The sequence below is a fragment of the Carassius carassius genome, chromosome 24 (assembly GCF_963082965.1).
Source record: "Carassius carassius chromosome 24, fCarCar2.1, whole genome shotgun sequence".
NCBI lineage: Eukaryota > Metazoa > Chordata > Actinopteri > Cypriniformes > Cyprinidae > Carassius > Carassius carassius.
In genome coordinates this window covers 2,287,759-2,310,660 of record NC_081778.1, presented here as the reverse complement: position 1 = coordinate 2,310,660, position 22,902 = coordinate 2,287,759, and the positions used below count along the sequence as shown (strand labels likewise).

At 44.3% G+C, this 22,902-nt stretch overlaps 1 protein-coding gene across 1 annotated transcript; it reads left to right on the top strand.

Annotated features, from left to right (window-relative positions):
• Positions 1 to 4,647: 4,647 nt before the first annotated feature.
• Positions 4,648 to 19,539, top strand: LOC132102709 (elongation of very long chain fatty acids protein 4-like). Its single transcript, XM_059507327.1, has 7 exons — positions 4,648 to 4,868; positions 5,462 to 5,552; positions 8,578 to 8,765; positions 11,808 to 11,888; positions 12,818 to 12,989; positions 13,215 to 13,342; positions 17,803 to 19,539. The coding sequence occupies exons 2-7, from the start codon at positions 5,486 to 5,488 to the stop codon at positions 18,103 to 18,105; spliced, it is 939 nt and encodes a 312-aa protein (XP_059363310.1). The 5' UTR covers positions 4,648 to 4,868; positions 5,462 to 5,485; the 3' UTR covers positions 18,106 to 19,539.
• Positions 19,540 to 22,902: the final 3,363 nt, after the last annotated feature.

The window sequence follows — 22,902 nt, the reverse complement described above, 5'->3', positions numbered from 1 at the left end:
GGATTGGTCCAGCAACTCTGTCTTGTCTTGGAGTAAGTTTTGTCTTGCGTCTTGTTTGGGTGCTGCCTCTTTCCCTGTGTCTGTGTGTCCTGTCTTGCAGGTGGAGGCTGCTGATTTGAAGGGGGTCCCGGTGGAGTACCACGACCTGTGCCAGGTGTTTAGTAAGTCCCGAGCCACCTCCTTACCTCCACATCGCCCTTATGATTGTGCCATTGAGCTCCTCCCAGGCACTTCTCCGCCCAAGGGTCACTTGTTTTCCCTTTCAGGTCCTGAAAGAGAGGCCATGGACAAATATATTAATGAATCCCTCAAAGCCGGTCTCATCCGACCCTCTTCATCTCCTGCAGGTGCTGGGTTCTTCTTTGTCAAGAAGAAGGACGGCTCCTTGCGTCCTTGTATAGATTATCGAGGCCTGAATGACATCACTATTAAAAACAGGTACCCCTTGCCTCTTATGTCGTCTGCCTTTGAGCTATTGCAGGGAGCCAAGGTCTTCACCAAGCTAGACCTTCGGAATGCCTATCACCTAATCCGCATACGTGAGGGGGATGAGTGGAAGACGGCTTTCAACACATCCACGGGACACTTCGAGTACCGGGTCCTACCATTTGATCTGACCAATGCCCCAGCTGTCTTCCAGGCCCTGGTTAACGACGTGTTGAGAGACATGGTGAATCGCTTTGTCTTCGTGTATCTTGATGATATCTTGATATTTTCCCCATCTCTGCAGGTACACACTCAGCATGTTCGCCAGGTGTTACAACGGCTGCTGGAGAACCAGCTCTATGTTAAGGCGGAGAAGTGCGTCTTCCATGCCCAGTCGGTTCCGTTCCTGGGGTTCGTTGTTTCCGAGGGGGAGATCAAAGCGGACCCCTGTAAGGTAAGGGCCGTTGCCGAGTGGCCAGCTCCTGACTCTCGTAAAGCTCTGCAGCGGTTCCTGGGGTTTGCCAACTTCTATCGGCGGTTCATCCGGAACTTTGGTCAGATTGCTGCACCTTTAACGGCACTCACCTCTCCCAAGGTACCGTTCAAGTGGAATACTGGGGCACAGGAGGCCTTTGATAAATTAAAGTCCCGTTTTATCTCTGCTCCTGTCTTGTCTATTCCAGACCCTGAACGTCAATTCATTGTTGAGGTGGATGCCTCCGATGTCGGAGTGGGCGCGGTCCTATCTCAGCGGTCGCACGAGGACGGAAAGGTGCATCCCTGTGCCTTCCTCTCCCACCGCCTGAGTCCCCCAGAACGGAATTACGACATAGGTAATCGGGAGTTGTTGGCGGTCAGGCTGGCTTTGGGGGAGTGGCGTCACTGGTTGGAGGGCGCAGCTCGGCCCTTCCTGGTCTGGACGGATCACAAGAACCTCGAGTATATCCGTTCGGCCAGGAGGCTGAGCTCCCGACAGGCTCGCTGGGCCCTCTTCTTCGGCCGGTTCAATGTCACGCTGTCTTACAGGCCCGGGTCCAAAAATGTTAAGCCTGATGCTCTTTCTCGTCTCTTCGAGGCTCCTGGGAGGGAGGAGTCAGCAGACACCATCTTGCCCAAGGGGGTGGTGGTGGCATCCCTCTCTTGGGACATTGAGAGACGAGTAGAGGAGGCCCTAATTAAGGGGCCTGTGCCGAAGGGGGGTCCAGCGGGTAATCTGTTTGTTCCCACCAAGTTGCGTTCTGAAGTCATCCAGTGGGGTCACTCGTCCAGGCTGGTTTGTCATCCAGGAGTCCGGAGGTCACTGGCTGCCATCTGCCAGCGATTCTGGTGGCCGTCCATGGCCAAGGATGTCAGGCAGTTCATGGCTGCCTGCTCGGTGTGCGCTCAGAACAAGACTTCCAATGCGCCTCCCGTTGGTCTGCTCCACCCGTTGCCCATCCCTTCTCGCCCCTGGTCACATTTGGCCCTTGATTTTGTCACTGGCCTTCCGGAATCTAAGGGTAACACCGTCATTCTTACGGTGGTGGACCGTTTCTCTAAGGCGGCCCATTTCATTCCCCTTCCCAAGCTCCCCTCAGCCAAAGGACTGCTCAGGTGATGGTTGATCACGTGTTCCGGATTCATGGTCTTCCGGTCAACGTGGTCTCTGATAGGGGTCCCCAGTTTGTCTCTCGGTTTTGGAGGGAGTTCTGTCGGCAGATCGGGGCCTCTACGAGTCTGTCTTCAGGATTCCATCCCCAGACCAACGGGCAGTCCGAGCGGGCAAACCAGGATTTGGAACGTACTCTTCGCTGCCTGGCATCCCAAAATCCCAGCTCCTGGTGTCAACAGCTATTCTGGGTAGAATACGCCCATAACTCCCTTCCGGCTTCTGCCACAGGTATGTCCCCATTCCAGTGTTCTGTCGGTTATCAACCTCCCTTGTTTCCCACACAGGAACCCGAAGCTGCGGTCCCGTCTGCTTTGGCCTTCGTCCGACGGTGTCGACGCACCTGGAAGAGGGCTAAGGCGGCCTTGGCCCAGGCTAGTAGGCGGACTAAAGCAGCGGCCGACCGTCACCGGACTCCTGCTCCCCGCTATGTGTGTGGTCAACGGGTATGGCTCTCCACCAAGGACCTGCCTCTCAGGGTAGCCTCACGCAAGTTGGCACCCAGGTTCATTGGCCCATACCGGATCACCAAGGTCCTGAGTCCGGCAGCGGTACAGCTCAAGCTCCCTACCACGCTTGGTCGGGTGCACCCTGTTTTCCATGTTTCCAGGGTTAAACCTGTGTTCCATTCCCCTCTTGTTCCTTCTGCCCCAACCCCCCCTCCCCCCCGTCTAGTGGATGGCTCCCAGGTCTATACGGTGCGGAAGTTGCTAGATGTCCGACGTAGGGGTCGGGGCTTTCAATATCTTGTGGACTGGGAGGGCTATGGCCCAGAGGAGAGGAGCTGGGTTCCGGCCCGGGACATCTTGGATCGGACACTGGTCGAGGAATTCTACCGGCGACGAGGTGAGCCCCTTCCTGCGGCGCCTGGTGGCGTCCGTCGGAGGGGGGGTACTGTCATGTCCGCTCTCTGATCACCCCGTTCTTCGGTGTGTGCGTGTGTTTCTGTATAGGTCTGCAGCTCGTGTGCACATGGTGTTTTGTTTTGGTTTTGATCATTCGTCTTGCACCTATCTGTGGCGTTCCTCCCTCCCCCTCATCACTACTGTTTCCGCTTCTAATTGTTTGACTCCGCTCACCTGAATTCAATGTCTGTTCATCTCTTGCTCTATTTATTCTCGTCTGTCGCGCCTATCGGTGCCAGATCGTTGTTCGTCAATAGTCCCGGTGTAGTCTTTCTGTCTGATCCTGTCAAGCCTTGTTCTGTCGTGCCATTGTTTGCTGCTACTGGTTTTGTTTTGTTTTTCTATTTTCCCCTCCCTCATTTCCTAGACCGGGCACCGGCATACTTCTGAAGAGTTTTGTTTGCTCCGTCACTGGCTCTCTCGTGGCTTCCTCCCCTCACCGCTCTCTACGCGGCCGCGCCGTTGGGCGCCCCCTGCCGGGCATTTTTGCAAGGACATTGAAGTCTCTTATTTTTGTTGGACCTTTTTCCTCATTTCCCGGCCTGTTTTTGTTCGTTGGAGGGAGCTTTTCTTTTGACTTTTTGAATAAATTGGTCTCGCATTGTAACCTGCATCTGTGTCCAGTTGTGTTCCTGACAACTTGGTCCCCAAATTGGGATTGATCCCAGAATCAATCCAGGGACATGTTTGCGTTCACACAAAGGCAATCCGGTAATGTTCCAGCAATTTTCCAGGACCAACGTGCAATGTGAAAGGGGCTAATGATACATTTTTGTTGTGGGATTAGTCTAATTTTATTTCTGGTTTTGAATTTGTCTTCCATGGATTATGAAAACAAGATGTTTCAGGTAAAGCGATATATTGGAGAAAATTTGATATGTCAATATATGATCAACGCATTAGTTCTTAAAGAGACAGCAGCCTTTGTTCAAACATTCCATTTATTTGCTTTAGTTTTTTTTTTTTACATTTCAGAATATAAAGCCACTATTATAAATTGAAAAACAAACAAACAAAAAGAAAAAAAAGTGTACTGTTAAAGAACAGGGTTGATGTGCATTATCATAAGAATAGTAGGCTAATACCGTTAGAATCTAAACAATACCCATCCCTTCTTGTAAGTCAGTAGGAGAGAGAGATCTATCGCTTTTTCAGTAATTATTTATCACTTGTGATTTGAGTAATTATGTATTAAATGATACTTGTTCATTACTACATATTTATATTTTATCAACAGATTTTATTGTCTGCTTATTGTATTTGCATTAGGAAAATGTTTGACTTTGTGGCTTTATGTTTTAAATTTCTCAATACAGCTTTTGAATTGAATTGAATTGAAAACCTTTTCATTGTACTTTTATGTTCTCAAGGTTCATAAGCATCTAAGAATAAATAACTACTATAAACATTAAAAATAAATAAATATTTAAAATGTTATAACATATTTTAAGATAAATAACTAGCTACTAAATAATTACGTTTTTGTCTGTTTTATGTGGATATGTTAAGCTTGACGAATATACATTTCTAGGACATTCTAATTTATTGAGATACACCTGTATATTTACAACTCATCTAGCAGACGCTTTTATTCAAAGTGACTTACAAATCCCAAACATTGAGGGCTGAGTAGTGTATTGCACCTGTTTCGGCGCATGCGCAGTCGAGCAGCCCTCATTCATCGCGACCCGAGCGCCGCAGTGATGCCAGTAACCCTCTAGGATGCTCGACACACGGATGGCTTGATCACCGTCTGTTTCAGCCACATGTCTTTAATCGGATCCGGTTAAATCTGGTGTTTGTAAAAAGGTGTTTTCAACGTCACGGGATAACGGGATCGCGCGACCTTGCGCTGAATGTCATTAGAAAGGGGCTTTAATCTCGCTACGGTAAGAACGGAAATCATCATTACCGCACGGATTTACGACACTAAATGTCAGTTTAAGGCTAAATCTATGATATTGGCTGGATGAGATGTGTTTTAGGGGTGTAAGAGGAGAAAGAATATGGCTAACCGCAGGAGTATTTGGCGTCATTTGCCGCATCGGCGCGTTTGCGCGATTGATCCCTGATCGTCGCATCGCATCCCTAATAACCTGCCGTCGATCAGTTGAAATAATAAAACCCGTCTTGGCTCTTCTAACGGTGGGTTTGGGAAAGGCTGTGATGGGGGTCTGCCAAATAGAGATGGCGTTTGATATTCAACGACATATTTGCCCGAATCTTTCATACAGTTACGCTTAAGAGATGCAAGCACGTCTCTTCATCAGTAATACGGGGATTGCCTTTATAATTCAGATGCTGTAGAGCAGATATGTGCTGACACGTGCTGTTCTGGTCTTTGTGCTGAATTACACCCCACCTCCTCAACCTCCCCATCATAATGAAATCTTTCCCAGCCGCTCCTCATCATCATGGTATAAGCATCACCACATGGCTTTCCATTGTGTTTTTACCATTTATCTTTCTTATGTATTCTCAGACCATTAGGATTTGAATCTCAGCGATGGATATTATAAAGCATATAATCAACGACACAGTCCAGTTCTACAAATGGAGTCTCACCATCGCAGGTAACTGGTCTTTACTCCTGTGACCTGAATGTGATTCATAAATCATAAATTCACTTTTGGTGTACAAGAGCAGATATTAAGATCTAAGCAAATGTAAATGATGGAACTGTAATGCTTGCCATTATCGATTAGACTTAACCATAAAGGTCCTCTATTGGCACCGATGGTTCCACGGAGAACCTTTAACATTCACAGAACCTTTCCATTCCACAAACAGTTGTTTATAGTGGAAAAGGGTTCTCTTCACACTTAGAAAAAATAATCTTTTTTGTTAGGACTGTCCACTGAAAGGTTCTTTAGGGAACCCAAATGGTTCTTCTATGGCATCAATGCAAAAAAAATAATAATAATAATAATAAAATCTTGGTAACACTTTAGTTTAGGGACCAGTTCTCACTATTAACTACTTACTTATTAGCATGCATGTTATTAGCATATTGGCTGTTTATAAGTGCTTATAAAGCACATATTAATGCCTTATTCTGCGTGAGCATAGTTTAGATTCCTTAATCATTAAACCCCATACCCAAACATAACAGCTACCGTGCTAACTGTTAATTATCAGCAAATTAGGAGTTTATTGGAGCAAAAGTCATAATTAATAGTTAATTATAGTGAGAACTGGTCCCCAAATTGAAGTGTGACAGATGCCTTAATCCTAGGCACAATTTCCAAGCAATGACCACCAAAACTGTGCTTCCTGAATGTGTGTGTATACTGTATATATATATATATACAGCTATCAAGAAAACCATGTAGAATTTTGGAATTGCACTTTAGTTTATTAGCAGTGTTTTTCAATGCTAATCTTAAGGCCTGTTCATACTAAGGATGGTAACAATTACTATATATAATGACTATATTTAATTTTGGTTTTAGGATAAGAAGATTATTTTTAGATGGGTTGTCATTATAGAATTGATTTACATTTTGTTTGTGTATGTGCGTGATTGTGAAGTTATTTTGTGTGAATTGGTTGTATGTGTACTAGTGTGATGATACATGCCAACAAAACCGTTGGCATCAGAATTAATTTCTAAAATTAAGGACCACACTGGATATGTTAATGCAACTTTATTATGTTATCCTTGACAAAGAAGTTGTAAAGCAGCTGTATTGCTACTTTAATGTCAAATAAACTCATACTGATAACTATTTTAGCATCCACATCAACAGATGATGGCATTCTGTTTATTATTAGCATACAGTTTTGTTGTCTGCTGGTTTAAATGCACAAGCTGTTTAAAGCACACTGGGTGCTGATTGGCTGGCAGTGTTTTTATCGTTCCTCAGGTGGGAAAAACACATTCTGAAAGTCGTTCCTCTGTGTCATTATCAGTATAGCTCTGATGTGAACTCATATACTGTAGGATGATCATTTAGACTTTATAGTTGAGGTTATCATTATACAACCCGAATTCCGGAAAAGTTGGGACGTTTTTTAAATTTTAATAAAATGAAAACTAAAGGAATTTCAAATCACATGAGCCAATATTTTATTCACAATAGAACATAGATAACGTAGCAAATGTTTAAACTGAGAAATTTTACACTTTTATCCACTTAATTAGCTCATTTAAAATTTAATGCCTGCTACAGGTCTCAAAAAAGTTGGCACGGGGGCAACAAATGGCTAAAAAAGCAAGCAGTTTTGAAAAGATTCAGCTGGGAGAACATCTAGTGATTAATTAAGTTAATTGATATCAGGTCTGTAACATGATTAGCTATAAAAGCTTTGTCTTAGAGAAGCAGAGTCTCTCAGAAGTAAAGATGGGCAGAGGCTCTCCAATCTGTGAAAGACTGCATAAAAAAATTGTGGAAAACTTTAAAAACAATGTTCCTCAACGTCAAATTGCAAAGGCTTTGCAAATCTCATCATCTACAGTGCATAACATCATCAAATGATTCAGAGAAACTGGAGAAATCTCTGTGCGTAAGGGACAAGGCCGGAGACCTTTATTGGATGCCCGTGGTCTTCGGGCTCTCAGACGACACTGCATCACTCATCGGCATGATTGTGTCAATGACATTACTAAATGGGCCCAGGAATACTTCCAGAAACCACTGTCGGTAAACACAATCCGCCGTGCCATCAGCAGATGCCAACTAAAGCTCTATCATGCAAAAAGGAAGCCATATGTGAACATGGTCCAGAAGCGCCGTCGTGTCCTGTGGGCCAAGGCTCATTTAAAATGGACTATTTCAAAGTGGAATAGTGTTTTATGGTCAGGCGAGTCCAAATTTGACATTCTTGTTGGGAATCACGGACGCCGTGTCCTCCGGGCTAAAGAGGAGGGAGACCTTCCAGCATGTTATCAGCGTTCAGTTCAAAAGCCAGCATCTCTGATGGTATGGGAGTGCATAAGTGCATACGGTATGGGTATAGCTTGCATGTTTTGGAAGGCTCTGTGAATGCTGAAAGGTATATAAATGTTTTAGAGCAACATATGCTTCCCTCCAAACAACGTCTATTTCAGGGAAGGCCTTGTTTATTTCAGCAGGACAATGCAAAACCACATACTGCAGCTATAACAACAGCATGGCTTCGTCGTAGAAGAGTCCGGGTGCTAACCTGGCCTGCCTGCAGTCCAGATCTTTCACCTATAGAGAACATTTGGCGCATCATTATACGAAAAATACGTCAAAGACGACCACGAACTCTTCAGCAGCTGGAAATCTATATAAGGCAAGAATGGGACCAAATTCCAACAGCAACTCATAACCTCAATGCCCAGACGTCTTCAAACTGTTTTGAAAAGAAAAGGAGATGCTACACCATGGTAAACATGCCCCGTCCCAACTATTTTGAGACCTGTAGCAGAAATCAAAATTGAAATGAGCTCATTTTGTGCATAAAATTGTAAACTATCTCAGTTTAAACATTTGATATGTTATCTATGTTCTATTGTGAATAAAATATTGGCTCATGTGATTTGAAAGTCTTTTAGTTTTCATTTTATTAAAGTTTAAAAAACGTCCCAACTTATCCGGAATTCGGGTTGTAGTTACTGATGTGTGTTTGTAGACAAGCGTGTGGAGAAATGGCCGTTGATGGACTCTCCGCTGCCCACGCTGGCCATCAGCTCCTCGTACCTGCTCTTCCTCTGGCTCGGGCCAAAGTACATGCAGGGCCGAGAGCCCCTCCAGCTGAGGAAGACCCTCATCCTCTACAACTTCAGCATGGTTGTGCTCAACTTCTTCATATTCAAGGAGGTGAGCTCACACAAACTGCAGTTCTGCCAGAAAATGCCACGAGTTTACTGCTTTACTCAAGTGTTACTGGTTTGCTAAGTTTTAATCGTTCATAAATATTAAAGTTATTTCTTTTATCATTTTTCGAAAATGATTATTTAGATTTTTTTATTACATTCCAGTACACTGTGAAAAGTGGTAACCTGGAATTAGTAGTTTCCAGCGATATTTCTACCCGATTTAACATATTTAAAATCATTTTGGTGGTATAAATAAACCATTCTGTTTTCAGTGTAGCCTGTAAGTTTTAGTTTTCATCTCTTATATCTGCTTATAATGAGAACACTCAAGTTTATTAGAAACGATATATTGATCAACACCAGGACACTGCAGTACTGTGCTGTCCATTAAAAGGGCTATAAATGTCCCACTGCTGCTTCCATCACTCTGGGTATTTATGATTCAGCCATATTGACTTCATTTGGACAGAAACACAGATGGTCAAAAGTCAGACTTGAGAAATGAATGAAATCAGACCAGCCAGTAATGTTTAGTAATGTTTTCTGGTTTAATCTTATTTTGATATAATTGTAATGCACATTCATAGTTTTGGTTTCCTGCTCATTCTATTAATAACTCCCATTTCTATTTTCATTAAAGGAATATTTCAGCCAAAAATTAAAAGTTGCTGAAAATGTGCATGATGTAGATGAATTTGTTTCTTCATGGAAACAGATTTGTAGAAATGTAGCATTGCATCAGTGTCTCATCAGTGGATGCTCTGCAGTGAATGGGTGCCGTCAGAATGAGAGTCCAAACAGCTGATAAAAACATCACAATAATCCACAAGTAAACCACAGCACTCCAGTCCATCAGATACCATCTGGAGAAGACAAAAAAGCTGAAACATCCAGCATTAAGATGTTTTTAACTTCAAATCATTGCTTTCAGCTAAAATAGTCCATAATGCATAATATTGCTCTTTCCATTGGAAAAGTTTGGTTTGAATCAGGAGAGAAATCTGCACAGATCAAGCAACGTCTACAAGCAAAAACGGTTCAATACGAATCTGAGACTGGATTTTAATGTGAGAGACAACAGGAGATTTTCACTGGAGGAAGCGTTATTATGGATTATGAACAACAGTTTGAAGTTAAAAACATCTTGATGGATTTGTTTCTCACAAACATGCAGCTTTTAGCTTCTCAAGACATTAACTGATGGACTGGAGTGGTGTGGATTACTTGGGGATTATTGTGATGTTTTTATCAGCTGTTTGGACTCTCATTCTGACGGCACCCATTCACTGCAGAGGATCCATTGATGGGACACTGATGCAATGCTACATTTCTACAAATCTGATGAAGAAACAAGCTCATATACATCTTGGATGGCCTGAGGGAGAGCACGTTTTCAGGAAGTTTTCATTTTTGGGTGAACTAGTCCTTCAACATACAGGTGCATCTCAATAAATTATAATGTTGTGGAAAAGTTCATTTATTTCAGTAATTGAACTCAAATTGTGAAACTTGTGTATTAAATAAATTCAGTGCACACAGACTGAAGTAGTTTAAGTCTTTGGTTCTTTAAAATATGATGATTTTGGCTCACATTTAACAAAAACCCACCAATTCACTATCTTAACAAATTAGAATATTTCATAAGAAAAATAAAAAAAAATTAACAAAAAATATTTAGTGAATTGTTGGTCTTCTAGAAAGTATGTTCATTTACTGTACATGTACTCAATACTTGGTAGGAGCTCCTTTTGCTTTAATTACTGCCTCAGTTCGGCATGTCATGGAGGTGATCAGTTTGTGGCACTGCTGAGGTGGAAGCCCAGGTTTCTTTGACAGTGGCCTTCAGCTCATCTGCATTGTTTGGTCTCTTGTTTGACATCTTCCTCTTGACAATAGCCCATAGATTCTCTCTGGGGTTCAGGTCTGGTGCGTTTGCTGGCCAGTCAACACACCAACACCATGGTCATTTAACCAACTTTTGGTGCTTTTGCCAGTATGGGCAGGTGCCAAATCCTGCTGGAAAATGAAATTAGCATCTTCAGAAAGATGGTCACGAGAAGGTGCAGTGACTTTGGTTTTCAAAAAACACAATGGACCAACACCAGCAGATGGCATTGCATCCCAAATCATTACAGACTGTGGAAACTCAACACTGGACTTGGGCTATGAGCTTCTCCACCCTTCCTCCAGACTCCAGACCTTGGTTTCCAAATGAAATACAAAACTTGCTCTCATCTGAAAGAGGACTTTGGACCAATGGCAACTGTCCAGTTCTTCTTCTCCTTAGCCCAGGTAAGACGCCTCTGACATTGTCTGTGGTTCAGCAAATCTCGACACATCTGTGTGTGGTGTTTCTTGATGCCTTGACCCCAGCCTCAGTCCATTCCTTGTGAAGTTCACTCAAATTCTTGAATTGATTTTGCTTGACAATCCTCATAAGGCAGCCGTTCTCTCAGTTGGTTGTGCATCTTTTTCTTCCACGCTTTTCCTTCCAGTCAACTTTCTGTTAATATGCTTGGATACAGCACTCTGTGAACAGCGTTCTGTGAATGTTTGTGGCTTCCCCTCCTTGTGAAGGGTGTCAATGATTGTCTTCTGGACAACTGTCAGATCAGCAGTCTTCCCCATGATTGTGTAGCCTAGTGATCCAAACTGAGAGACCATTTTGAAGGCTCAGGAAACCTTTGCAGGTGTTTGAGTTGATTAGCATGTCACCATATTTTAATTTGTTGAGATCGTGAATTGGTGGGTTTTTGTTAAATATGAGCCAAAATCATCAAAATTAAAAGAACCAAACACTTAGACTATTTCAGTCTGTGTGCATTTAATTTATTTAATACACGTTTCACAATTTGAGTTAATAAATGAATGAACTTTTCCACAACATTGTAATTTATTGAGATGCACCTGTACACCTTTTTTCTTTTTTTTTTCTTTTTTTTTTGCCCGTTTTTGTTTCTTAATCATAAAGAGAAGACACTAACGATGAGGAATTGTCCTTTACATCAGTCACATGAAAGAGTCCAAACGTCTTGTATTTCAGCTCTTCCTTGCAGCGCGAGCGGCCAACTACAGCTACATCTGCCAGCCTGTGGACTACTCAGACGATCCCAATGAAGTGAGGGTGAGTGTGCTGAGTCTCTGTCCCAGACTGTGCTCTGAAACCAGACACGCACTTCTGCTCTCCAGTTACTGGCCCAAACCATGTTATTGGAGCGGGAAAGCCAGGGAGTTGGGTTCCACTCACACACAACAGCTGACTTTCACACTCAAATACTAGCAGATTCATTTCAGCACCATTTACAGTTTCTGAGTTCAGATGCAGAATTGTAATTCGAATTTGAAACAGTACTTTTTAAGAATGCATTTTCAGTGTGAATTATATTAGTACATATTAAGTATTTCCAGAAACATGAGATGATTATATTAATTAATTTGTTATGCTGTATTGCACGGGGAATGACTGATGTCTGTTGATACTTTTAGCAGTAAAAAACTTAGTTTAGATCAATATGTGTAATCAACTAAGAAAATATATATCACTGGATAAATAGGCATAATTAGCTTAAAATCATTATTGAACAATTTTTTGTTTAGTTTGATTTTAGGCCGCTTACATTCATAATCATGAACTAAGAGATCTGATTTTGTCCAACTATGATTTTCAATGCGCAAGTATTAAATCACAGTTGTGACATAAATGATTGCAAAGAGCTGAATATTTAGCCATATGCACTGAAAGAAGTGAAATGACTATCATTTGTTTAAAGTGCATTTATTGATTGCTCTAATCAAAAATCACGTTTTTCAGTTTAAACCTGTTTTGTCTGATAGCAAATAACACTCCCCATAGAAACATAAAACACTCTGGCTTTTATTAATAATTATTATTATTACAAAAGAATAAATATAATAATTAATTTGGTGGTAACACAAGTTGGTCTAAAGTATAATTTCTTTTAGTGTGCTTCATAAAGAATGTAAAAGTTCCTCTAAAGCGCTCTTGAATAAGCGCTGCAGCTCTGAAGTCTTCCTCTCGTCTGGTGATGGCAGGTGGCAGCAGCTCTGTGGTGGTACTTCATTTCTAAAGGTGTGGAGTACCTCGACACTGTGTTCTTCATCTTACGCAAGAAGTTCAACCAAATCAGCTTCCTGCACGTCTATCACCACTGCACCATGTTCACTCTGTGGTGGATCGGCATCAAATGGGTCGCCGGTGGACAGTGTGAGTATCACACACCGTACATCTACACACCCTCAAATCATTACAGAAACATACTGTGCATTTTATGCAACGGAGAAATATTGAAGTATCTGTTGTCCACACAACAACAATTCTGACACAGATCTGTCAAGCTCAGAATAGAACAACAAACAGCGGTCCATACTGTATGACAACAGATCCTAATGTAACTTCTTGTGAGTGAATGTGTCTGTCTCTCTTCCGCAGCGTTCTTCGGGGCTCATATGAATGCAGCCATCCATGTCCTGATGTACTTGTATTATGGGCTGGCTGCTTTCGGTCCAAAAATACAGAAATATCTGTGGTGGAAAAAGTATCTGACCATCATTCAAATGGTAAATTGTGATGTTTTGGAAACATATGTGAAAAAAAATATGGAAAATTTGAGAACGATGTGGAATTTAATTCTGCAGTTAGGGGAACTTTAGAAAAAAGAAACCTCAATGACAGATAGATTGTAGTAGTATTTTATATCAAAGTGTCTCTTTAATTAATTATCCACATTTTTATACATTTCACATTTCCAGCATTTCACGATTTTTTAGCTTTTCTTATAACCAGATAACATTTCCTTATTTTATATATTTATTAAAATGGTTCTTCTTTGCACACCATACAATGCATATTTTCCATATATTTGGAATTTACAGTATAAATAGTATTTATAACAAAAAAAACTAAGATCACCTATTGTCAATACTGCTGCCGTTACCATCATATTATAAAGCTGTCACGATTATTAGATGGAGTGCCCATGAACTTCATTAGAGGGCACTCCACTCAGGACCATTCCACCCATCAACCACCAGATGTCACTTGGACACTAGCACCTCTCTTACTGTTGCACCACACCCGAACTACATTACCCATGAGTCACTGCATCACAATCACCCTGCCACACCTGCACCTCATTCATCAGCCAATTTCCTTGCCACACCTGCACCTCATTTACACACACACATAAAAGCAGCACATTCACTCTCACTCACTGCGAAGTCTTGTTTAGCCAGTCTGACATTTCCGAGCGTTTTTCCCTGTGTTTGTTTTTCCTGTGTTTTGACCTTTGGACTGTGTATCCCGACTCTGATTCTCTGCTGCCTGTCCCGATCTCTGCTTGTTTTTGGTTTCGACTCTGGTTATCCCTGACACACCTGACGCCATTCCTGATTTCTGCCTGTTTGACCATTCTTTAATAAAGCGCTGCATTTGGATCCTAACGCCTCCGACTCCTTGTTACAGAAGACTTCGCCACTCAGGATCCAGCAGCTTTTTGTGTGGACACTGGTCAGGTATGGAGATGGCAAGCCTATTAGCCCTCAAGCAGGGCACTGGATCACTCGAGGACTATGTACAAGAGTACTTAGGCCTCACCTTTTTCTCTGATCTGCCGGATTTTGTGCTGATTGACTTTTTTTTTTGTGATGGGCTAAATGAACCACTAAGGTCACGAGTGATCAGTGAGGGTCCCCGCTCATCTCTTAGTCAGTTTCTGGACTATGCACTGCTGATTGTTGGCTCAACATTCACTGTGGGTGTCGCAGAGGCACACGACCCTGGACTCACTCACGTCATGGCCGCCAGCCCAGCGACACTGCCCAAGATGGCCGCCAGCCCAGCGACACTGCCCAAGATGGCCGCCAGCCCAGCGACACTGCCCAAGATGGCCGCCAGCCCAGCGACACTGCCCAAGATGGCCGCCAGCCCAGCGACACTGCCCAAGATGGCCGCCAGCCCAGCGACACTGCCCAAGATGGCCGCCAGCCCAGCGACACTGCCCAAGATGGCCGCCAGCCCAGCGACACTGCCCAAGATGGCCGCCAGCCCAGCGACACTGCCCAAGATGGCCACCAGCCCAGCGACACTGCACAAGATGGCCGCCAGCCCCGTCGACTTTCCAGATTTAGGTCAGGTCCCCGTCGACTCTCCAGAGTCAGGTCAAGTCACTACTAACACCCAAAAGTCAAGTAAAACAACAGTGAACTCTCCAGAGTCGAGTCAGGTTCCAGTGAACTCTCCAGAGTCGAGTCAGGTTCCAGTGAACTCTCCAGAGTCGAGTCAGGTTCCAGTGAACTCTCCAGAGTCGAGTCAGGTTCCAGTGAACTCTCCAGAGTCGAGTCAGGTTCCAGTGAACTCTCCAGAGTCGAGTCAGGTTCCAGTGAACTCTCCAGAGTCGAGTCAGGTTCCAGTGAACTCTCCAGAGTCGAGTCAGGTTCCAGTGAACTCTCCAGAGTCGAGTCAGGTTCCAGTGAACTCTCCAGAGTCGAGTCAGGTTCCAGTGAACTCTCCAGAGCCGAGTCAGGTTCCAGTGAACTCTCCAGAGCCGAGCCAGGGCTAGTCACCGTGGACTTTCCAGAGCCAAGTCAAGTCACCAACGATCTTCATGAGCAAAGTCAAGTCACCAACGATCTTCATGAGCAAAGTCAAGTCACCAACGATCTTCATGAGCAAAGTCAAGTCACCAACGATCTTCATGAGCAAAGTCAAGTCACCAACGATCTTCATGAGCAAAGTCAAGTCACCAACGATCTTCATGAGCAAAGTCAAGTCACCAACGATCTTCATGAGCAAAGTCAAGTCACCAACGATCTTCATGAGCAAAGTCAAGTCACCAACGATCTTCATGAGCAAAGTCAAGTCATCAATGATCTTCATGAACCCAATCAAATCACCAAAGATCTACCAGAGCCTCGTCACATCTCAGCCGAACTCCCAGAGCCTCGTCACATCTCAGAGCTCTCATCCTATCCTGTCACGGCCAGGGAGGCCGTCAATGAGCTCTCATTCATTCCGGTCTGGGCTACGGAGACCATCCACCAACTCTCTGTCTGTCCTGTCATGGCCACGGAGGTCCTCCATGAACTAACCGCCTGCCCTGTAATGGCCAAGGAGGCCAGCTACCATCTCATCACGGCCACGGAGGCCGCTATTAACCTGTCAATGTTCTCTGTTTCAGTCCCACCTGAGCAGACTTGTGGTCCGGTGCCATCGACTCCACTGTGGTGGTCCTCTGCTTCGCCCTGGTGGGCTTCTGTCCCGTCTGCTCAGCTGTGGTGGTCCTCTGCTCCGCCCTGGTGGGCTTCTGTCCCGTCTGCTCGGCTGTGGTGGTCCTCTGCTCCGCCCTGGTGGGCTTCTGTCCCGTCTGCTCGGCTGTGGTGGTCCTCTGCTCCGCCCTGGTGGGCTTCTGTCCCGTCTGCTCGGCTGTGGTGGTCCTCTGCACCGCCCTGGTGGGCTTCTGTCCCGTCTGCTCGGCTGTGGTGGTCCTCTGCACCGCCCTAGTGGGCTTCTGTCCCGTCTGCTCGGCTGTGGTGGTCCTCTGCTCCACCCTGGTGGGCTTCTGTCCCATCTTCTCAGCTGTGGTGGTCCTCTGCTCCGCCCTGGTGGGCTTCTGTCCCATCTTCTCAGCTGTGGTGGTCCTCTACTCCTCCTTGGTGGGCTCCAGCTCCACCTGCTCCACTCTGGTGGGCTGCCACGCCACCTGCTCTGCCTTGGTGGACCCTTGTTCCAGAGTTAGGCCCATGGCGGGCTCCCGTTCCCGAGTTAAGCCCATGGCGGGCCCCTGTTTCCTATGCCAGGCCCAGGAGGGGCTCCTGTTTTCCTGAGTTAGGCCCAGGAAGGGCTCCAGTTCCACCTGCTCTGCCCCAGTCCACTGCACTTCCTCATGGACCTGGCCCTCCATCCCTCCCCCTGTTCCGCCTCCGCTCCACCGCCCTCCTAGATTGTTTTGAGCGTCTGGAAGCCGCTCCTTTGGGGGTGGGCTATGTCACGATTATTAGATGGAGTGCCCATGAACTTCATTAGAGGGCACTCCACTCAGGACCATTCCACCCATCAACCACCAGATGTCACTTGGACACTAGCACCTCTCTTACTGTTGCACCACACCCGAACTACATTACCCATGAGTCACTGCATCACAATCACCCTGCCACACCTGCACCTCATTCATCAGCCAATTTCCTTGCCACACCTGCACCTCATTTACACACACACATAAAAGCAGCACATTCACTCTCACTCACTGCGAAGTCTTGTTTAGCCAGTCTGACATTTCCGAGCGTTTTTCCCTGTGTTTGTTTTTCCTGTGTTTTGACCTTTGGACTGTGTATCCCGACTCTGATTCTCTGCTGCCTGTCCCGATCTCTGCTTGTTTTTGGTTTCGACTCTGGTTATCCCTGACACACCTGACACCATTCCTGATTTCTGCCTGTTTGACCATTCTTTAATAAAGCGCTGCATTTGGATCCGAACGCCTCAGACTCCTTGTTACAAAAGCATTGTATACAACTATTCAGTTTTCCCAAAACATTTAAGCAAAGGGATAGTTTAAACATTAGTAGCTTTATTACGTCCGGCATGTGACTAATCACTCATTCCAGGACATGTTCTTAATGCTTTACTATAGATGAAACATACACAAGAAAGACATTTATAATCAATTATAAACAATTATATTTCAAATAAATGCTAAACTTTCTATTCATTAAAGAATACTGAAAAAAAAGATATTGAGCAGCACAACTGTTTCAGCATTGACAATAATCAGAAATGTTTCTTGAGCTGTAAATCAATGATGCTGAAAATACAGCTGCGCATCACAGCAATAAATTACAGTTAGTTTTTATCAAATGAATGCAGTCTTGGTGAGCATTAAAATACACACCGACGGCAAACTTTTGAACGTTAGTGTATGTTAAAGAAGATGAATTTTTACTATCCCACACAGGTAAAATATCAATGATGACAATGACTAATCCAGTGATCAGTCTCATCAGTTATGTGGTATTGTCTTCCTCAGATCCAGTTTCACGTCACCATCGGCCACACAGCTCTGTCTCTGTACTCCGACTGTCCGTTCCCTAAGTGGATGCACTGGTGTCTGATCGGATACGCCCTCACCTTCATCATCCTCTTCGGGAATTTCTATTACCAGACGTACCGTCGTCAGCCCCGGCGCGAGACCACGGCCAAACCCGGGAAAGCCCTTCATAACGGAGCCTCCAACGGAGCCCTGAGCTCCAGCAACGGAAAGACGGACGAGAAGCCGGCCGCATCCGAGAGCGGCAGGAGGAGGAGGAAGGGCAGAGCCAAGCGGGATTAAAACATCCGACAGGTTAAAGGTCATCACACGCCTGCAGTCAGTCACTAATTGTTATGAACAAACAAGGGGAAAAAATGAGCCTAGATGTAGAGAGACTGAACAATATCCTTCCTTACCGTCCTCCTTAAAGGGACAATTCACCCAAATATCATTTACTCACCCTCACGTTTTCTAAGCCTATATGAGTTCCTTTCTTATGTTAAACACAAAAGAAGATATTTTGAAAAAGGTTAGTAACCAAACAATTGACGGAAGCCACTGACTTGCTAAAATACTATGGAAGTCGATGGCTACCGGCAACTGGTTGAGGTGAGTAAATGATGACAGAATGTTTTTTATTATTTTTTTGGTGATCTATCCCATTAAGTTTGGCACATTGTTTCATGTATCTGCCTTTTTTACATTGCTGTCCTAATGCCAGAGAAGACCCACGTCTCATCAGTGTACATTAATTATAAGAAAGACTTTAAGACGTCAAACTTATGATTTCCATCATTTCTCATAGTGAGGTCCACACGTCCACTAGTGGGGCTTCTTCTGTAGATGAATGTCTCCAGCATGATTGAGATGCAAAAAGCATCTTAGGCTTCAATGGATAAAGAAAAAAACCATCTGAGTCACATGATCAGTGACAGGCATCTACATACAGTACATTTGATTAGTCACGTTGAGCTCAGTCTGAAATGTTTCATGTTCATTTTACACACTTTTTGGACCTCTCTGTATAGCGGTTATCTGTAAAGCATATGTAAGTGTCTGTTTATTTGAAGCGTTCATGTTTCATGTCAGTTGTTTAGCTGCTGGCAGGATATATTACCATCGGCCCTGTCCTTTAAACAGATATCGTGCAGCTTCAGCTTCTTTCAGAAATAAGCATGCAGCTTACCGAGGCCAGTGACTGAGAACATACATCTATACTGTTTTGTTTCTTTTTTAAACGTGTTCAGAATCAGTCAAAGCTCCAACATGAATGACAGGAAAGATAAATATCAGTTCAGTGCTTCTGCAGCCTGGCTTTGAAATGGATCAAACATCAGACCAAAACTGATCTTTAAGAAACTGATATGGCTAGGACGGATGCATCATGCATCAGCATCTGAAGTGTCTCATGGGATAAAAAGCTTTTAGTTTTATTGGGATAATGACAACATCACATCATCTGAACAAAACAGGTTTGGGAAATGTTTGTAGCTGCATTGTGCATAAATGAAGTCTTAAGCTCCACGTCATTGTTTTTCATTACGAGTAGTTCCTAAAGTACATCATGTGTTTTGTCTTGAATTTTTGTAATGTTGTATATTCGGTGCAATTTTGTACATTGTGCTTTTAAAAAAAAAACCCCGCAATGATCATCAACTGTTCGTTTTCTTTTCAAATGACAGATAAACATTGCTGTATGTAAAAATAAATTAAAAGCCAATGCGTAGTCACTGTTATCAGATGCTTCATTTCCCAGAAAGCCTCTCATTCTTTTGGTGAATCATGAGCCAGGAAATGTATGGTCAGCATGACATTTCAAGCAGCATCTTGCCTGGTAATATATGACCCTGGAGCACAAAACCAGTCTGAAGTCTCTGGGGTATATTTGTAGCAATAGCCAAAAATACATAGTATGGGTCAAAAATGATCGATTTTTCTTTTATGCCAAAAATCATCAGGATATTATGCAAAGATCATGTTCCATGAAGATATTTTGTAAATTTCCAACCGTAAATATATCAAAATTTAATTTTTGATTAGTAATATGCATTGCTAAGAATTCATTTGGACAACTTTAAAGGTGATTTTCTCACTATTTTTATTTCTTTGCTCCCTCAGATTCCAGATTTTCAAATAGTTGTATCTCAGACAAATATTGTCCTCCTAACAAACCATACATCAATGGAAAGATTATTTATTTATAAAATTTACCCTTAAGACTGGTTTTGTGGTGCATATGTGGTAATTAAAAATATAAGACTTTTGTGTGTAAATGTTATTATTATGAACACTTAATATTTGAGACAATACATGGAATATGTGTTTTTATAAAATAATTGGACCCCCATGAGTGTTTTTAATTATGACTTAATTAATTTATAATTATTAATTAATAATTTGACTCAATGTACCTTTGTGTACATACATATTTTGTACTTATATTTTGAAAATATATTTATTTATTCAGTACATATTAGCCTGGTTAAAGACAACTAATGTAAACAACATAAATCTGAATATTTTGTCAGTTTTTGTTTAATGTAGAATACAGTAAAAACACTAATATTGTAAAATATGTTTAGCAATTTAAGAACAGTTCCTGTTTTCTATGATCACGGGAATAACTTATATTTTACAATATATTCACTTAGAAAATGGTTCTTTTAAATACTTATATTAAGCAATAATATTTCACAATATTACTGTTTTTACTGTGTTTTTGATCAAATAAATACAGCCTTGGTGAGCAGAATAGACTCCTTCAAAAACATTTAAAAAATCATATTCTGGTAGGTAGAGTAAATATAAATACAGTCCAATAAATGCACTTAAAAATCTTTTCAAAACAAGGCTATTTGTAATCCCACATATGATGCTCATAAAAAAACAAACAAAACAAAAAAACGTAACCTTAGCAGAAAGATCAGTGCATTTCAATGATGTCTGTTCTTCTTTGTGGCTGTGTTCCGTGGGCTCTTCCAGTGGAGTCCTCTTCTGTCGAGCCGCAGCAGCGCAGAGCTCTCTCCTCTCCTGCTCTGCTTCCGCTCCAAACCTTCACTCATTCATCCTCAGAGGACCAGTCAGAGCTCCCCCTCTCCGGCTCTGCTTCCTCTCCAAACCCTCACTCATTCATCCTCAGAGGACCAGTCAGAGCTCTCTCCTCTCCTGCTCTGCTTCCGCTCCAAACCTTCACTCATTCATCCTCAGAGGACCAGTCAGAGCTCCCCCTCTCCGGCTCTGCTTCCTCTCCAAACCCTCACTCATTCATCCTCAGAGGACCGATCAGAGCTCCCCCTCTCCTGCTCTGCTTCCGCTCCAAACCTTCACTCATTCATCCTCAGAGGACCAGTCAGAGCTCCCCCTCTCCGGCTCTGCTTCCTCTCCAAACCCTCACTCATTCATCCTCAGAGGACCGATCAGAGCTCTCTCCTCTCCTGCACTGCTTCCGCTCCAAACCCTCACTCATTCATCCTCAGAGGACCCTTTCAGAGCTCTCTCCTCTCCTGCTCTGCTTCCGCTCCAAACCCTCACTCATTCATCCTCAGAGGATCAGTCAGAGCTCTCTCCTCTCCTGCTCTGCTTCCGCTCCAAACCCTCACTCATTCATCCTCAGAGGACCGATCAGAGCTCTCTCCTCTCCTGCTCTGCTTCCTCTCCAAACCCTCACTCATTCATCCTCAGAAGACCAGTCAGAGCTCTCTCCTCTCCTGCTCTGCTTCCGCTCCAAACCCTCACTCATTCATCCTCAGAGGACCGATCAGAGCTCTTTCCTCTCCTGCTCTGCTTCTGCTCCAAACCCTCACTCATTCATCCTCAGAGGACCGATCAGAGCTCTCTCCTCTCCTGCTCTGCTTCCGCTCCAAACCCTCACTCATTCATCCTCAGAGGACCAGTCAGAGCTCTCTCCTCTCCTGCTCTGCTTCCGCACCAAACCCTCACGCATTCATCCTCAGAGGACCAGTCAGAGCTCTCTCCTCTCCTGCTCTGCTTCCGCTCCAAACCCTCACTCATTCATCCTCAGAGGGCCAGTCAGAGCTCTCTCCTCTCCTGCTCTACTTCCTCTCCAAACCCTCACTCATTCATCCTCAGAGGACCAGTCAGAGCTCCCACTCTCCTGCTCTGCTTCCGCTCCAAACCCTCACTCATTCATCCTCAGAGGACCAGTCAGAGCTCCCCCTCTCCTGCTCTGCTTCCGCTCCAAACCCTCACTCATTCATCCTCAGAGGACCAGTCAGAGCTCCCCCTCTCCTGCTCTGCTTCCGCTCCAAACCCTCACTCATTCATCCTAAGAGGACCAGTCAGAGCTCCCCCTCTCCTGCTCTGCTTCCGCTCCAAACCCTCACTCATTCATCCTAAGAGGACCAGTCAGAGCTCCCCCTCTCCTGCTCTGCTTCCGCTCCAAACCCTCACTCATTCATCCTCAGAGGACCAGTCAGAGCTCCCCCTCTCCTGCTCTGCTTCCGCTCCAAACCCTCACTCATTCATCCTCAGAGGACCAGTCAGAGCTCCCCCTCTCCTGCTCTGCTTCCGCTCCAAACCCTCACTCATTCATCCTAAGAGGACCAGTCAGAGCTCCCCCTCTCCTGCTCTGCTTCCGCTCCAAACCCTCACTCATTCATCCTAAGAGGACCAGTCAGAGCTCCCCCTCTCCTGCTCTGCTTCCTCTCCAAACCCTCACTCATTCATCCTCAGAGGACCGATCAGAGCTCTCTCCTCTCCTGCTCTGCTTCCTCTCCAAACCCTCACTCATTCATCCTCAGAAGACCAGTCAGAGCTCTCTCCTCTCCTGCTCTGCTTCCGCTCCAAACCCTCACTCATTCATCCTCAGAGGATCGATCAGAGCTCTCTCCTCTCCTGCTCTGCTTCCGCTCCAAACCCTCACTCATTCATCCTCAGAGGACCAGTCAGAGCTCTCTCCTCTCCTGCTCTGCTTCCGCTCCATACCCTCACTCATTCATCCTCAGAGGACCAGTCAGAGCTCTCTCCTCTCCTGCTCTGCTTCCGCTCCAAACCCTCACTCATTCATCCTCAGAGGACCAGTCAGAGCACTCTCCTCTCCTGCTCTGCTTCCTCTCCAAACCCTCACTCATTCATCCT

Bases quoted from the DNA above. Each gene is read 5' to 3' on its own strand.
- LOC132102709 (XM_059507327.1), top strand. From the start codon at position 5,486: ATGGATATTATAAAGCATATAATCAACGACACAGTCCAGTTCTACAAA. The intron at 5,553-8,577 runs GTAACTGGTCTT...GTGTGTTTGTAG, and splicing joins ATGGAGTCTCACCATCGCAG to ACAAGCGTGTGGAGAAATGG. The intron at 8,766-11,807 runs GTGAGCTCACAC...CTTGTATTTCAG, and splicing joins ACTTCTTCATATTCAAGGAG to CTCTTCCTTGCAGCGCGAGC.